Source organism: Protopterus annectens, chromosome 3.part0, assembly GCF_019279795.1.
Source record: "Protopterus annectens isolate FY-2018-M chromosome 3.part0, PAN1.0, whole genome shotgun sequence".
NCBI lineage: Eukaryota > Metazoa > Chordata > Ceratodontiformes > Protopteridae > Protopterus > Protopterus annectens.
Genome location: NC_056731.1, coordinates 394,360,168 through 394,377,927, shown reverse-complemented (window position 1 = coordinate 394,377,927; position 17,760 = coordinate 394,360,168). Strand labels below are relative to the sequence as shown.

General features: G+C 39.5%; 1 protein-coding gene across 1 annotated transcript in view; it reads left to right on the top strand.

Moving 5' to 3' along the window:
- AVL9 (AVL9 cell migration associated) overlaps positions 1–17,760 on the top strand; it is a 1,171,768-nt gene that overhangs the window by 807,793 nt on the left and 346,215 nt on the right. The window contains exon 10 of the mRNA XM_044064846.1: positions 9,789–10,333. Within this exon, the coding sequence (XP_043920781.1) occupies positions 9,789–10,333 (545 nt within the window). The remainder of the gene's footprint in view (positions 1–9,788; positions 10,334–17,760) is intronic.

Here is a 17,760-nt window from a genome sequence, read left to right as displayed (position 1 = left end):
GTCAGATTTCATCAAAGGGTACAATAGTGCACTTTTTGCATTTAGCTTTAGTCCATGGCTCTGATTCCAATTATTTGTGTGAGACAAACTCTCCTGTGGGATTAGCCACTTGATGTTTGCTTTGACTTTGTAGAAATAGATGCCAAATAGGAGCAGTCCCCAGCACAAAGTCCTGTGGGACCTCATCAGTGACAGGTATTTTGTGGAGTTGAATTCAACTGTCCAAACTTCATATGCCTTGTCTGTGGGCCAGTTTGCAATCCAGCAGGTGACATAAGATATTCCTAATTTAGCAAGATTTACAATAATTCTTGAGAGGGATATCATGTCAAAGACTTTGACCAGGTTAAGGTAAGCAGCATGTGCTCTCTTTCCTTTATCCATCACTTCGGTGACTTTTTTGAAAAATTCCACTAAGTTGAATAGGCTTAACCTGCCTTTGCTAAAACCAGACTGGAATATTTTCAGTTTTTGGATGGTTTCTGTTGCTCATCCCTGTCTAGTATAGATGACTAACAAGCAGGGTAGTTTGTTTATATGCTTTATTACATAAAAACACATCAGGATGGATAGCACCGTAACAAAATATAAACAAACTATCAATTAACGACAAGCTATACAAACATGCATGCTTGCATCTCAACAGCTAGCTACAAAATGGCAGTCAGGTTCGCACGTGCTCAGTATTTATACACTAGTGCAAGCCCCTAGAAAGCTTCTTAAAAAGCTGTATACACACACACACACACTGATCTACATTCTCTGTCTTAAATAGATAGTCTTCAGTGACATGACATTAGAATAAGACGTGCAGTAATACAAACATTAGAAACACAGTGTTCATGCCCAAGTTGCTGTGCATCTGTAACATGGTCTGGAAATATGACCTGATCTAGTAACATAGTATTCAGAATTGGATTTAGCAACAGAGACAGTCTTTGGTGAACAATTCATATCAGGAACTTCAAGTTTCATCTCAGGAACAGGATACTTACTGGAACGTCCTCAGGAACTGGAACGCTGGACAACTCACTCTGAGATAGATAGCCTTTCTCACAGGGTATGTTGTGGTACAGGCTCAGACACCAGCATCAAATGTTTCCAATTCCAACTAAACTCTACTTCTTGTGATTCCACAATGTACGATCTCTGCTCTGGGCAAATGATTTTCACAACTCCAATCCAATCATAACATTTGCACATTTGCATTCTTACTGTCTCTCCTTCACATAATGTATTAAGTGGTTTGCTGGACTTATCATAGTAAGACTTCTGGGATATGCGTTTCTTTAACAGATGGGCTTTCACAAATCTGTTATTGTTAGCACTTGGAACCAATAAACTACTGTTGTTCAGGTTTGTCTCAACAGAAGTCTCTGGACAGGTGAACCTAAGATGTTTATCACAAGGAATATTTCTATGATTCAAGAGATTCAGGAAAACATCACTATTATCCCATTTCAATGTCTGTAGCAACTGTTTCCCACTTTGAACTGCACATTTTGCCAAACCATTTTACTCTGGGTACTCAGGACTACTTGTAACATGAGAAAAAGTCCCACTCTTCGGCAAATCATTTTAATTGCTGGCTAGTAAACTGTGTACCATTGTCAGAAATAACTTTGTGTGGACAACCATGGACTGCAAAATGACACCTCAATGACAATACTGGATGCTAAATTAGGAAGTAGGTCAATCTTAAACCAATTGGAGAAAGAGTATATTAACACCAAGTAATGTTGACCATTCCACTCAAAAATGCCAGGGGCTACTGTCGACCAAGGTAGTTCAGGAATCTGGTTTAGCTGAAGGGGTTCCTTCTATTGATGTGGCTTTATACTATTACATACAGAACAAGATGAAAGTACTGTCTCAATGTCTTGTGACATAGAAGGCCAAAACACTAGTCCTCTTGCCCTCCTTTTAGTAGAATTGGTAGGAACCAGGAGGGTGGTCACGATGCAAGATAGTAGTATAATCTTGTTGCAAAGACTTTGTAACAATTACTTTCAGACCTTTCAAAACAATACCATTGTCAGACAAAATATTATCTCTGTAAGGAAAATAAGGTTGCACTTCTTAAGGTAAACTAGATCGCTTTAATGGCCATCCTCGATTGGTAAAGTGGTCAAGCTTCTGTAAAACAGGATCTGAGGCTGTATGATTTCTAAGCTCATCGAGATATGTGGAAGAAAGCTTACTCAATTCCATGACTTCATAATCAAGTTTCTCATTCTCATGCTCTTTAGTGGTATTTCTGGGTGATCTGGATAATGTATCAGCAAGATAAAGAAGTTTGCCTTTTGTGTAGACAAGATTGAAATTGAACGTCTGCAATCTCAACATCATATGTTGCAGTCTGGCAGGAGCTCAGTACATAGGCTTTCTCAAAATAGTGACTAGAGGTTGGTGGTCTCTTTCGATCCGGATAGGTCTACCATAAAAATAATCATGGAACTTCGAACATGCAAACACAATTGACAAGAGTTCTTTCTCTGTCTGAGCATACTGCATTTCAGTGTAGGTTAGAGATCTGGATGCAGAGGCAACAGGTTGACCCTCTTGGAGAATGACTGCACCAAGACCAAATTTTGAAACATCACAGGAAAGAGTAACTGGTCTGTGAACATCGTAGTTTCTGAGAGTTGGTGGACTGGCATTTCTCTGTTTCAGAACATCAAATGCTCTTTGGTGTTGTTCCTACCATGAATGGGGTACATATTAGCTCTCTTAGTGGTTCTGCTATTTGGCTTAAATCTGAAATGAACTTGACTAGGTGGTTAACCATTCCAGGAAAGTGTTGAAGAGCTTGAAAATTGTCTGGAGCTGGCATCTCAAGAATAGCTGTTTGCTTGGAAGGGTCTGGACGCAAGCCTGAACTGGTAAGCAAATGACCAAAATAAGTAACTTCTCGTAACCTGAACTTGTACTTAGGATTCAGCTTAAGATTCAGTTGACGAGCTCTTTCCACAACTTTCTCAAGGTTTCTGTCATGCTCCATTTCACCATTACTTCCTATTAGAATGTCATCAACTTTAATAGCACAAGGATATCCAGAAAAAATTGCTGCATTGCACATTGAAAGAGCTGATTTGGCTAAGTAGTGCATTGCTCTGACTCTAGTTCACTGGCAGAATTTATCCCAAATGGCATCCTCAAAAATATGTACCTGCCAAATGGAGTACTGAATGTAGATAGCAGCAAGGATTTCTTGTTGAGCAAACTTTGCTAAAATGAACTCTACATCTAAGACAGAAAAAAACAGTGGCTGTACACGTTGAATGATGAGGTCTTTTCAATGCCTTGTTCAAATCTCATGGATCCAATACATATTCTGATATCTGAGCTTTTCTTATGAGCTACCACCATGGAAGATACCCATTCAGTTGGTTCTTCAACTTAACAATTTATACCTTGATGCACCATTTTATATAGCTTGGCTTTGATTCTGTTCTGCATAGCTACTGGAACTTTCCAGGCTGGTCTGAAAATCAGGCTGACATCTGAGTCTAACTTTGTAGTACACAACCGGAAGCTTGCCAAGTTTGTCTTCGAAGATCAGCATTTGTCTTCGAAGATCAGCATAGGTAGAGAAAGTATACTGGGTGAAATTAAAACTGTGGTCTTTTAAATTAACATGATAGACTTCCTTATTAAATGAAAGCAGTCCCATTTTCAAACTGTCTCTGAGCCCTAATAATGACTGAACGTGCCTTTTGACCTCATAAAATAAGTCGTAGCTTCTCCCAGCAGAGCAACATGAATGTACTACTGAGCCTTCCATTTGAACCTTTTCACCACCATAAGCAACAAGCTTTGCACATTTTGCCAAATCAAGCTTCTCACCAGTACATACTCTAGAAAATGTTTCTGAACATAACATTGCACTTTGAACCTGGGTCAGCTTTGAGCTCTAAGGGTGTCCCATGCATCCGAACAGTAAAACATACTTCATTCTTTGCCCATAAATCTACTGCATTGACTGTTTCATGAAGCATCCAGACACCCTCAACATAAAAAGTATGTGACCCTACATCACAGCTTTCTAACTGATCGACTTGTTTCTTTGAATGTTCCCTTTTAATAAAAGAATGTGTGCCTTTTCATTTATAAAACTTTTGCAATTATTCTACTTATTGCATTTGTGACATTGCTGACCAAAAGCTAAACATTTTTCCCCTTTTAGGCTCATGACTTCCTCCACAATTACGACAGTTGGCTATAAAACTGGGTGGGACACATACTTTGAGTTTGCTGACTCTCTCTTAAGCTCCATTGAGATTGTGTGGTTTCCAGAGCATGCCTTGGAACTTGCTACAAAGCTACAGGGTTTCCCAGTGAATGTTGCAGGGTTTACAGTTGCAGGCATGTGCTTGGACTGGTTTCTTTTAACCACATGCTCCATACTATCAACATGGGCTTTAGAAGTTACTTAAAGCATGTATCTCTCATTTGTAAGCATATCTGTGTGCTTTTCTGTAAGCTATTATCTGACAAATCTCAGTGGCCTCATTCAAAGGTAAATCACTGTCACAAAGCAAAATCTTTCTCACAGCAACATCTTTAATACCACACAAAAGTCTGTCCTTTTGCAGCTCGTCCCTTAAGTCACCAAATCTGCATGTTTTAGACTTTTTTCTCAAATCAGTTATATATGCTGCAAACATTTCACCTGGTTTTGATGCCATGTGTAAAATAACTGCCATGCCATTGTAACATTCATTTGAGGGTTACACGTTTCTCTAAATTTATGTTTTAAGCACTCGGGGGTTCTCCCTTGACTCAGCCTGTACAACTGTATTTCTTTTTCCCCCCTCTCCTGCAAAGACAGCAGGTGCATACAGAAATGAACACTTTCTTTGCATGGCTTCTGAACCTACTAAATTAAGCAGAAGAAATGCCTTTGTATGGTCATTTTTATCAGAAAATGCAGCTTGTATGAAAATATCATACTGTTGCTCAAACACTCTCCAGTTCTCTGCAATATTATTGTCAAAGTGGAGTTGGCTTTTGAAATCCATCTGCCATGCCAACAAATTATGCTCAAACACACTGAAAAATATGGCCCTTGTAATTATATATGAACTGGAACACAGCCAGCACCTGTAATAACACTCAAATGCACAATAAACTTTTTGAAACACTGTACTTTGTGAAATATGCTTTGTAATGGCTGTAACTTGCGAAATAACTGTACTGTAATACTTCACAAACATGCAAACACTTCATATACTTCAGACAACTTGAATAACTTTGATTAATGTGAAAAAGTAGTGCTTAGCAAAAAAATGAAGTTGTTTCCCTTATTTTATTCATTTTATGTGATTCGGACTTTATTTCAAAGATTTTCCATAGTTATTTCAAATATTTCTGTTACTTAGAAATTAATTTAGAGTGTTCTGAATGCCTCGTTTCATATTTTGCAAATATGAAGTAGCTTGAGCAAGTTTTAATACCTGAAATTCGTTTCTGACCTGTGTTGCAAGTTATACATGCAGTAGGGATGATTCTCTCCTATTATACTCTTCCAGTGTTAACTGAGTGCCTCTCAGTCTCGAATTGAAGAATCTGGATCCCCTTCTGGCACCATCTCCTTTTAGACATGCCACTTCTGACACCATGTCACTCATTCTTCTCTAGTATAGATGACGAACAGGTGGGCTATTTCATTTATATGCTTTATTACATAGAAACACATCAGGGTGGATAACAGCATAACAAAATATAAACAAACTGATTAACTGACGGACTACACCGACATGCATGCTTACATCTCAACAGCTAGCTACAAAATGGTAGTCAGGCTGACATGTGTGCAGTATTTATACATTTGTGCAAGCCCCTAGAAAGCTTCTTAAAGGTATATACACACACTGATGTACACTTCTTATGTCTTTATTAATTAGTTCTATGGTCTTTCCATGGCTTTACATATGAGGCTGGTCAGACTTATGGGTCATTAATTGTCTGGGTCAATCAGTGGCCCTCCCTTGGGCAGGGATATGACTGTTGCTGTTCTCCATTCACTTGTTACAATCCCAGTTTGGAGGCTGAAGTTGAACAGTGTTGTTAGGCACATAGAAATATCATGTGTCATGTTATTCATGGTACATCCTGTTATGTTTTGAGTGCCCATCACTGCTGCATTTTTGGCATTTGAGTGCCTCCAGTACGTGGTCCTGCATGACAGCTGGGGGTATATGAGTTTTTTATATTTCTTGTGAGATTACTAGAAGTGAGAAAGGGGGTGACGTCTGAGCTGAACTTAGCCAGTAGGTTTGCTGTATCCACAGATTCAGTATAGGTGGTGCCGTTTATAATTAGTTCAGCACGCTGCTATGTATTGCCATTGAAATTGAGAGTATAGCTGAAAAAATCTTGTGGTTATCTGTTCCCTAAATGGCTACTTTATTTTTCAAATTTGGCTTTGATAATTTTAATTATGTTTCTAACTTGCTTGTTGAATTTAATAATTGAATTTTTATTCTGCTTCTACAGCCTTTTGCCATAGACTGCAGTGCGTTGTGTGGACTATTAGAATTTCATACCTTGGTTAGGGGCATTAATTTGAGAAGTCTGAAAAGGCAAGTTTGTTTTAAATTTAAACTGACATTTATTTTATTTATTTTACATTTCTTTACCTGGAAAGCCCGACTGGACAACTTGTCCGTTTTCAGCGAAGACCTGGGGAGAAAAGCTCCAAGACATACAAAGACTTAGACAAATTAAACAATTTTACAAAAGAGAATTTCACAAGTTTAACATTCTACATAAATTATGTAAGAGAAACAATATTAAAGGGGACTTATATTGTAAGGAAATACATGTTACAGTTGGTGGATGATGATCATTAAACAGAGCAGAAAAAACAAACTAGTAGCTAAGGTTACTGTTGAGTATAAGAGAAATTATGTAGCAAGTTCTGTTTTAGCTGGTCACATTACTGCAAGCTGTGCAGGGTTATCTAATAGCTTGGATCATAGTCTATGGGATTTTTAATCAACGGATATGTAGAGGAAGAGAAGAGGAAAGTAGAAGCAAACGTGTTTGGTAGGATTGTTATGAGGTGTCAGGGATGGGGTTAGGGGATTTTAGAGAAGCTATGTAAGATGATAGTATAAGAAATTTAACTAGACTGGCCTGAGTTAGATGGTGTTTTTATCCTAGTTCAGTACATGGGCATATCCTTGAGGCAGATAGGTAGGCTTTTAGAATTTTTTTTTTAATTGAACAATGTTAGTATGGTTTTTGATGTGGACTGGGAGACCATTCCAAGCTTTTGCAACATAACAGGAGTAGAGGGATTCGCCAGCGTGATTTTTGCTTTTTGTTATTTCTAATACTGCCTTATTAGTGGAGCGAAGGCAACATTTATTGGAGTAGTTTGTTAGTATGTTGTTTAGGGCTGGAGTCTTTTCAGGCTGGTTTATAATATGATGGGCCATTTTGAGCTGATTGTATTTTAGCAATGAGGGGAATTCCAGCCATGAACCGCGCCCCCACCCCCCCACCCCCACCCCCCATTGCTAAAATACAATCATAGATATGCAGGGGAGAATTTTTTAATTTAATGTTGTGTTTTTCCCAAGCATAGTAGCATTCAGAACTAGCACTCATTTGTTTAGAATTTTTCAGTAGCTGCAGTGGTGCATGTTTCAGTATGACTGACTACTCAAAGTATTTGTGGGGTGTATAAGGCTTTGATTCGTGATTGGAGTGCATTGCATTTCAGTAGTAAGTCAGATCTTGTATAGAAAAGTTTAAAATGATTAAGAATTTTCAGTAGAACTGAAGATGACATTTAGTAACAGTTCTGTTGAACAGTCCTTATCAGCTGACTTCAAAGACGCAGCAGTCACATGAGGCAGACCTTACCCTTATCCAGGGGAAATCTCTGCATGAGGAAGACAGAGCTATCAGTGACAAAAACTCATTTATTTTGATTCCTGTCAGAAAGAGGCTGTCACTCTAAAGACTCACCATTGATGGTGAGTACCTCCACATAGCTGTATTTTCTGGCCCAGAATTGACAGATTAATTACATCGAAATTGCAGTTTGAATAGGAAATGAACATTTTCTCTACTCTGTGATGCTAATTATTGTAAAGATGTGCTTTGCCTTTGATTATGTTTGCCTCTGTCATTTTATTAAAGTTTACTCATTTGAGCCAGTTTAGCATGTTGTTTGCCTGAAACTTGGATTATTGTAAGGATGCCTTTATCATTTAATGTAAACTTTTTGAAAAAAGAATATTGTTATAAGTGTCCCCAGGTTTTCAGACGGTCTTAAATCTCTTGTCAGTTGTCACATTTTCAACCCCAGATTTGCAGTACAGTCTTTCATTCATCAAGTCATGGGTGTAAAGGCTTTCAGTTTGGAGCCATGAGTCCGTTTTTCTCTTATATCCCTAAGTGAACTTTTGGAGGCTTGCAGAAAAGTTCTCTTCCATATAGGAGTTGAACACTTTTGCTGGTTTTATCTATGTAACCAGATAGTGAAGATTATCTTGCAAATCGTGTATGTAAGCACTGAAAATAGAATAAACTGTTTGTATCATGGATCCTTTCTCTGACTGTGAAACCTGATGCTTTGACTTGTAACACATCAAAAACTGAACTGTAATACTGCGAAAAAATATATTAATTCTGAAACTCACCTATTACATGTGCAAAATTTCCCTGTACCCTTGATGTGTTATTTGTATGTATGTATATATGTGTGTGTGTGTGGGGGGGGGGGGTTGTATATACGAATATGTAGGTATACTTGTATGTATGTATATATGTTTTATATATATATATATATGTTTTTTATATATATACAGTCTCCATATAAACATATGCGTGCATGTGTGTACATATATAACTCCAAGGTTGCTGTACCTTAAGCCTCACAAGGGAGTGCTTTAAAATACTTCACTCTCCAAATCAGTTTATATTCCCCCTTTTCAAATTTTAACTTGTGTTCCAAGGATATAATTTACAGTCACTGGATTTTTATTAAGTACTCTTTGCATTGCATTTTGTGAATTTGTCCTTGCAGAGTCTCAGTTTGTTAGTCCTTTGATGAGGAAACTAGCTTGAGGACAAATTTATCTGCTAGGTGGTCATCTGGGCAGAAGCATTTAGAATGATGGTAAAGAAGCTAGTAGCCTACTCTGTTTCTTTCTCCCTGTCTCTCTTTGTATATATACATACATACACCTTGCCTGGAATTAAGGGGGTAGACAGGACTGTGAGTTGCAGACTTCCTGTACTCATAGAAGTTCTAAAAAGGAATACTGAGGGGACTTGGTAGGGTACACGTGGTAGCACTGAGCATGCCCCTTCCTGTGACACCTTTGCATGCTTTTAAGAAAAGACATTCACACAATGACCTTGGATAAATGCTCTGTCAGGGAGCTTCTAAACAGCAGTACAACCAATACATCTGTATGACCTGAACATAGAGAAGTGGATTAGAGAGGACCAACTACATTTGAAAGAACTGGAAAGTGAAAGCCAATTAGGATATATAATGGGTCTCCTCTCAGGTAGTAAGTGATTGTTGAGCTAAACAGCAGGCTGCCAGAAAGTACTAGACCAATGTACCCAGAAGAATTTGAAGTAAAGATTTTTGGGTGAACAGTCTCCTTCAGAATAGTTTATCTTGGCTGCTGTTTACAAATGCCTGAAATAGGAGTGCTTTCACGTGTTTCTAAATTGTACTGAAATATTTTAAAATTGTCATATGTTGCAAGTGTAATGCACACAAGCCTGTGACTTTATTGTTCAATTTTATATTTCAGGAATGATTGAACATGGACTGGCTGATGCTTCACGCTATAGACCCAGGAAGAGCACTTCTGAGGATGTCAGTCTTCAGGAAGTGACTGCTTCTGCAGATGATTATGTTACTATATCTGTGTCAGATATTTCAAACCAAAGTTCACAAAGCAGTGAGGAAGGGAAAGATGTTCAGTTGGAACAATCATTAGAGATACTTGAGACAGACACTGCCCTTTCTCACCATGACAGAGGGGATATTGGAACCCATACCTCTAGTGGATTTGGTCAGCATTTGAAGCCACCTTCGCGCAGTTCTCCAGAATCTTCAGAAAGTGATTGGGAAACTCTAGATCCCAGCATTCTTGATAATAACCACCAAAAAGAGGAGACAGAACAAAAGAAAGATATTGAACCAACAGAGACTTTTAGCAAGGGATCTCCATCAGAAAGTCTTCCAATTACAGTGCAGCCTCAGCCTAAGGCAGGACAGACTGTGCTTGTACCAGGACTGGTTTCTGGTCTTAAGGAAGACCAGCTTGGCTTGCCTTTAGCTGTCTTTACAAAGGTGAATATATATTGTTTTCAGTTGTTTGTATAGTTTAAATGAAGGAAAGACTATGTGTTTAACAAGTGTGTTAGAGATTCTGTAGCTTTCTGTGTTGCAAACTGTCACACTGTTGAGGCCATGTGGCTGTGTAGCATGACTGACCAAGAAACGAAGCAGTAGTGAAGGTTATTGTTGCCTTTTACACAAGTGGTAGGGTGAAACAGTCAGCCAGCACTCCACGGAGCATAAGTGGTAAGAAGTAACATTTAGACCTTCATTGAAGCCAGCATGCCTGCTGTTAGATGAGAAGTCTTGTTCCACAAACCAAGGGATTCATACTATAAACTGAGACCATGGAAGTTAATGCTGAATATTCCATTTCCTTTAACTCCAACAGACTATCAATGCATCACTACTGTTCCTCGTTTAGCAAAAATACTTGAAAAGGCTGCTTAAAATTATTGAACACTTCAAAAATAGGACTTTATGAGCAACAACCAACATATATTCAGACTTGATCACAACACTATGACAGCTATCTACTCATTTACAAATCAAATATACAAATCCATGGATTATGTGGTGCTCTCTTCGTAGACATTAAATGTGCCTTTGAGTCTGTCAGTTGTAAGAAACTCCTTAGTAATTTATGTTTAACCAACAAAGACTTCGGAGATCATATAATTAACTGTTTTCGTCATACGTTTTCAACAGAACCTTCACAGTTTCATCTGATAATAACTTCTGAAAAAGTGGCAAAATCTAAAATTAGGTCTCCTGAGGTCAGTTCTAGGTCTTTTACTCTTTTCCATATTTATTAATAATTGCCAGTAATCATTCTTGCTTCTAGTACATCACTTATCAGGTTTCCCTGTGGAATTAGCTAACATACCATGAGATGGTCATTAACAGTCAGAAGTCCTCTTTGATGATATCTGTAACACAAACATTCCAGCAGCCATTCCCTTTAAATTGTTGACCCTCTAGGCTCTCCAGTCTCCTCAATAGCTTATCAGAAATACCTTAATGACACTGCAGATCAGAAACTCTCATTTACTTTCCATACATATCAGATACTTAACTAAACACTAAAGCAATTAAGTATCCCTACAACTTGACTTTTGCAATAAGGAAAATCATAATTATTATGTTTAACCTAAGTCATAGTATTGCCTACAAATTGGTGCATTCAAGTACTGATAGAGTACTTGTGCTTTACAGACTGACACTAATAGAATGTGCCAGTTCATCACTGTTTCGGATAGTAATGAAAATCACTGTCTCACATTACAAAAGGTTAGCTGGTTACCAGTAACTGCTAGGACAACTCAAAATGAAGTCACTCACTTTTAAGCTTCTCGTTATTATTTCTCCTACTTGCCTCTAAACTATGTACCAAGGATGTCCTTCCTTGTCACTGATGTAGTATTCTGTACCCTTGAGATATCCTGCTGAGGATAACCTAATGTCTGGCCAGTATACCAAAGTTTTCACACTTTCCACGCATTGCACTTCAGGTGTGTGCCCTGCATGCAAGGCGTGAGGTACATATGTGACATACAGATGCCTAATCCTCAGAACTTCTTTGCCACCACTCCGAATGTCACCTCTGAATTTGGTTTGTTCCCTATTCACTGAGCTGGTTCATTTACTTAGTCTTATACAGATAAATACCCTGTTGGGGTTCCTTCCTTCCTTTTTTGTTTCTCCTTGTACTTGGTTTTCATGTCATCCAGGAAGAGAAAATGTGAGTGCAGGAGGCAGATTCTCCCATAAAGATAAAAACAATAAGTGCCTTTTTTTTATTGGGTGCTACATACAACCATACGTAGTGTAATAGCTGTCGGGCATTTGTTCTTAAGACATTCCACAACCATTTGTTTTCCCTTTCCATTTATTTTGAAAACCAGCGTCTAAAGTTATTGACCTTGGGTACCATGGCCGAGTCTGCCCACCCCAAAGTTCAGCCACCACTTAAGAAAAAAACACATACTGAATCTGCTGTTGTTCTGCCTCCACTGAATGTCTCCCACGGGTTGGATGAAGAACCTGAGTACTGTCTGGTGATGACACCAGTCCCTCCTCCCCCTATCACAACCCAGTTGGAGGCCAACACGGAGCTGCCCTACTCACATGTTCACTGAGGCTGTACATATGTCTGGTACAGATGTAGAGGGAGCAGCACTGCTGTTTATATCTGAAGGGACTAAGAGGACTCCTCAAATTTTGCCTCGTGCTTTCATTGAATCTAGGCAGGACTCTGAACCTCTTAAATTTGTCAAGGCAGATGTTCTTTTAAAAAATAAACAGAATATCAGTCGTGACTACTGTGGCTGATGATTCTCACAAAGAGTGACAGGACTTTACTCAGGGGCTGTTTAATACCTTAATGGCTCTGAAACGCCCACAAGCATTGCCTGCTCCTTTTGCTGCTGCTGCTGTTTCCTCACTTGTCTTCCAACCCATCTAAGAGACGTAGGGATTCTGATTCTTTGGATGAAGAGTTGGACTGCGGTGAAGAATTCTTAGCATATTTTTCAGAAATACATTCTCCTTTGACTTTGGGGTGTGATGAAAAAGATTTTGTCCTCTGACTCTCCTTTTGAGGAATTATCCTTTGGAGATTCAGTGATCCGTATGATGGAACATTTTAAGTAGGATTGTTCTCAAGTCTGAGAGGTTCAAAAGAGATACTAAGAACTCTTCTTGCAAGTGGACTTCCTCAGAACTTCTGCTGTCATAACTGCCCTCTTGGACACATTTACAGCAGCTTCTCAGGCTCATGACTCTCAACCTCCAGCCTCTAAGAAGCCAGACAGATTTTGCAAAGTGCCTGAGGATTATAAATACTTGTATAAAAGTTCTTCACCTGATCCTACTATGGTCTCTGTGTCCACAGACAAGATGTTGAAACTGCTTTCCTCTTCCAAGCTTCTACCTTTTGACAAAGACAACTGTGCTGTGGAGATACATGGGAAAAAGTGTATACTTGTACCACTTTGGCTTTTAGGACCATTAAGTCCACATGATTAGATGGGATCAATACATAATCTCAAAAGTTTGAAATACCGAATTTCAAACTTTCTAGACTATATTGCCGAAGCCCCTAATTACCGAAAGACCAGAAGCGTGAATTTCAAAATCCCGATCATTGGAAGTTTGACAGTCATGCTTCTGGTGTTGTGGTATGGTGGAAGGGCAGGTAAGTATCTTTGTTTAAATGTGTTGGTTAGAGGTTTAGTGTGTAAGTGTGTGTTGTGACTGTGATGTGTGTGTGTGAGGGGAATGTAGGTGTGTGGTGGTGTTTCGTGTGTTTGTATATGTAGTACGACCTTGAAGTTAGAATATTTAAGTAGGGGGTGGGGGGCTGGGGAAGTAGCCCCCCACATGGGGGTGCAGGGGGGGCTTGCCCCCCTGCTTGTCTGTAGTTTAGGTTTGTGTGTTTGTGTTCTGGGGAAGGTGTGTGTGTGTGTGTGTGTGTGTGTGTGTGTGTGTGTGTGTGTGTGTGCGTGTGTGTGTGTGAGTGCGTGTGTGCGTGCGTGCGTGCGTGTGTGTGTGTGTGTGTGTGTGCGTGTGGTGTATGTTGAGTGTAGTTTTCGGTAGTCTGAATTTCTCGGTTTTGATGATTCGGTATTTGGTCTCGGGATTTTGGGTATCAGTAGTTTGGGTTTTCGGGATTTAGTAGTGGTTCCGATTAGATACGTCTTTACCCTTTTTCAACTGTTGGGGGGGGGGGTGGACTGGCATGCTTCATTTCAACATTAAGACTTTGGCTCTTTAACTTCTGAGTTCTCACTTTGAGGTAGTTTACCTTTCCATTGAATGCAGCTAGGATGAAGCCGATGACTCCTCTAGGGTTGCTGCATCTGGTTCTGTAGGAAGGAGATATACCTATACCTAGTTGCACCTGCAGGCTTTACCTATGGACATTAAGGCCAAACATTTAGATTCCCCCTCAGATAACTCGAATCTTTTTGGTACTGCTGCTGCAGAATTGTTTAAAGCCCTGCCAGGTAAAGGCAAGGTTATGCAGGACCTTAAACAAATATTTGTTTCGCTTGTATCCATTGACTTCTTCCTTTGTCCATAGGCAGGACAACTTGCTTAGGAGTAAGAAGGGCTCTAAGCAGATTTTCCCAGATAAATTCACTCAGGGTCTCAGAGGCCAAAATCCTTCCTTGTCTGGATAAATCTGCCTCTGTCTGATATCCAGCCTCCCTTACCCCTTGGACAGATTCTTCTATCCCTCAGGGATATCCCTTTCCTTCCCTGTCTAGCAACAGATAACCAACAGATGCCTGGGTTCTCTCCATCATCCAATACAGCTTCCTCATTTTCCTTTGGTCCTGAAGGGTCTAGTGAAACAGGGAAGCATCCAACCCTCTTCTCTCAGCAGGGAACAGGGTTTTATTACAGAATATTTCTGGTTGCCAGGAAGGCGGGGGTCATGAAGCCCCACAGTAGACCTGTCCTGTGGATTTCAAGGATACTTATCTCCATATTCCTATTCTCTCTCTTTGGGAAGTTTTTATGTTTCTCTGTTTCTTCCTGTCAGTATCAGTTCTCTGATTTGCCTTTTGGTCTTTCTACAGCTCCAAGAGTATTTACCAAATGTTTAGCCCCTGTGGTAGCCTTCGGCAGATTTCAGGGAATTGAAATGTTCTCTTACTTGTGCAACCTTCTGATTCAAAGCCCCTCTCATCAGCTTCTGCTTCAAAATATACACTTCACTATGCTTCTTCTGCACAGTGTGGGATTCACTCTCAATCTCAAAATGTCTGTGTTAACCCCATCTGAGGACCAAATATTTTGGGGTTGCAGGATTCAAACCATCCCAATGGTGACTTGATTCCACCTCTCAAGATCCTCTTTTTGACTGCATATTTTCAGTCTCCTCTTCCAGTTCTTCCTGCTTGGGAATTTCTCCTAGCCAAATCCACATGAGGAATTTCAGTGGTACCCCAAGGCTATTTGACTTCAGCACTGCTACCCGCTGGAGTTTCTAGTTCCTCTCTTAACTTGTCTCAAACTTGAACTCTGCTGGTGAGTTCTGCAGATTTCCCTAAATCTAGGTCTGCCTTTTCAGGTTCCTTTTCCTACTCAGGAGCTGTACACAGATGCTTCCAATTCAGGGTGGGGAAATTCCTCCAACAACCCTAAAGTCCAGGATTTTTGATCCCATCAACAGATGTCTCACCATATAAATATAAAAAAAATGAGGGCTGTTATCCTAGCTCTTCAGGCCTTTCAATCCCTTTGGGTTCCAAAGGTTTTCACAGACAGTACTACAGTCATGTAGTACATTAACTATCAGGGAGACACAAAGTCTTACCTTCTTTGCAGGTTGGCTCTTCAAGCTTAGAATTCAGGCAGTTTACATCCCTTCAGAGCACAATCTCGTGGTAGACTCTGAGCAGGTCCAAGACACAGCCTCATAAATGGATGTTTCACAGAGTAATGTTTTTTGGACATTGTACACCTGTGGGGTACTCCTCAAGTAGATCTGTTTGCCCCCATCCGAACAGACAATGTTTCCACTTCTGTTCCAGTGTTCCAAGTCGTCTGGTTTGGAATGTGAATGCCTTGTCTTTTTCTTGGTAGGGGGCCTCTCCCCCATCTTCCCCCTCTTCCCAGGGTCTTGCACAAAATCATGTGGGACTTTTTTTCCCCTAAACACCTTTATTGAATTATCACTTGTGACACAGGCAAATTTACATTCATATAAAAATAATCAAACTATATTAATATAGCAAACTTTATACTTCACATATATTGCAGTATATCATATAACCTAAGCAGTATTACATCAATTATTCAGTTCCTGCCTTTTATTTTTAAACAAGAAACATCTTTATTAAACCATCACTTACTACATAGGCAATCATACATTTATTTAAATGAAAACAAACCACACCGACACAAGCCTAGTTGCAAGCATTTTACATCACAAACCATGCTGACACACTCCCAGTTGCAAACATTATACATCACTTATAATCTACCAATCTTTCCTCACTCAGACATTACATAGCTCATTTAAGTCCTGCTGCCTTTTAAACCTTATTCCTCCCTTGTATGTATTGTTCCCACAATTCCCATTTTACCCTATGTAGTTTGCTCCTACCCTTTTCTAAAGATCTCAGTTCCAGTTGTTTTATCTCTGTTACTATATTCGCTACTTTTAATATAGTTGGTTTAGATTTTGATTTGCATTTTCTAGTAATTGCTTTTTTGGCAGCCACCATTATTAGACACAGCAAGGCCTTACCATGTCTAGGCAATTCCAATTTCTGTATCATAGCTCAGAAAAATCATCTCCCTCGTCAGACCAGTCTGCCCACCCAGCATCTCTGACAGTGCATCCCACAGGGAATCCTTAAAGTCCACCAACTCACCGCATTCCCAGAAAATATGTTCGCAATTACCTCTTTCTTCCCCTACACACCTCCAACATTTGCTATCTGCCTGAGGAAAAATTCTCTGTCTACTTGGGGTATAAAATATCTATGTAAACATTTCCAGGCAAAAATCTTAAATCTTCTAGATTTTGTTGCATATTTGAGAGACATACAAGTATCATTCCATTATGTCTTTGTGAATTGCTTATCCAGTCTCTCTTCCCATTCTTTTCTAACCTCTTCTGATTGGTTCTTATAGTTATCATGCAATATTTTATGTGCTGTACTAATTATTCCTTTTTAAATGGCAGTTTCTGTTCCAGATTCTTTTAAAACTCTACCAGTGCTAGTCTTTCGTTTAGAGCCCCCCCCCCATTTCTTTCTCTTTGCCTATACTCTTAATATCAATCCCTGATAGGGAAGGTGATCTCTAACCTGCAGTCTGAATAAATTCTTGGCGTCTTTCCATTCTGTCATCTTTCCCTCTCTAGTTATTTGCTCCCAATACCTTGGTTCCTTTGCCAGTTTTCTCCAATAAATTCCAGCCCCTTCTTGCCTAATGTCTGTAGCCCTAGTTGCAGTCATCCCTATCGGCAGAATCTCCTTTCCGTATTCCAGTGTCTGTTTAGTTCTTAGAGTACTTTCTGCTACTTTATGGATGTAATATTCTCTATGATTATTGTTATTCCCCTTAAAGGCTCACATCCAAAATCCCAGCCTCTCCTTGTTTTTTGAGCTTCCGCTCTGTTTCATCATCATCCCTTTCCACTTTGAATTATAGTTTTCTGCTTGTGCTATGTATAGGAGTATTAACTGTGTAGCTCTGAAGTACCCCTTCATAGTGGGGAAAATCATGTAGGACTTATCCATAATCTTGCTTTTGACCCCCTTTTGGCTCAGACAGCACTGGTTTCCCCTTCTTTTTCACCTGGACAGGGGCAGTCGTTACAAGTTACCTTACAGGATGGCTGTTCTCACACAAGTCAAGTGATCTTTCATTCACTCTCATTTGTCTGCACTTCAACTGACACTTTGGGTGATAGGGTT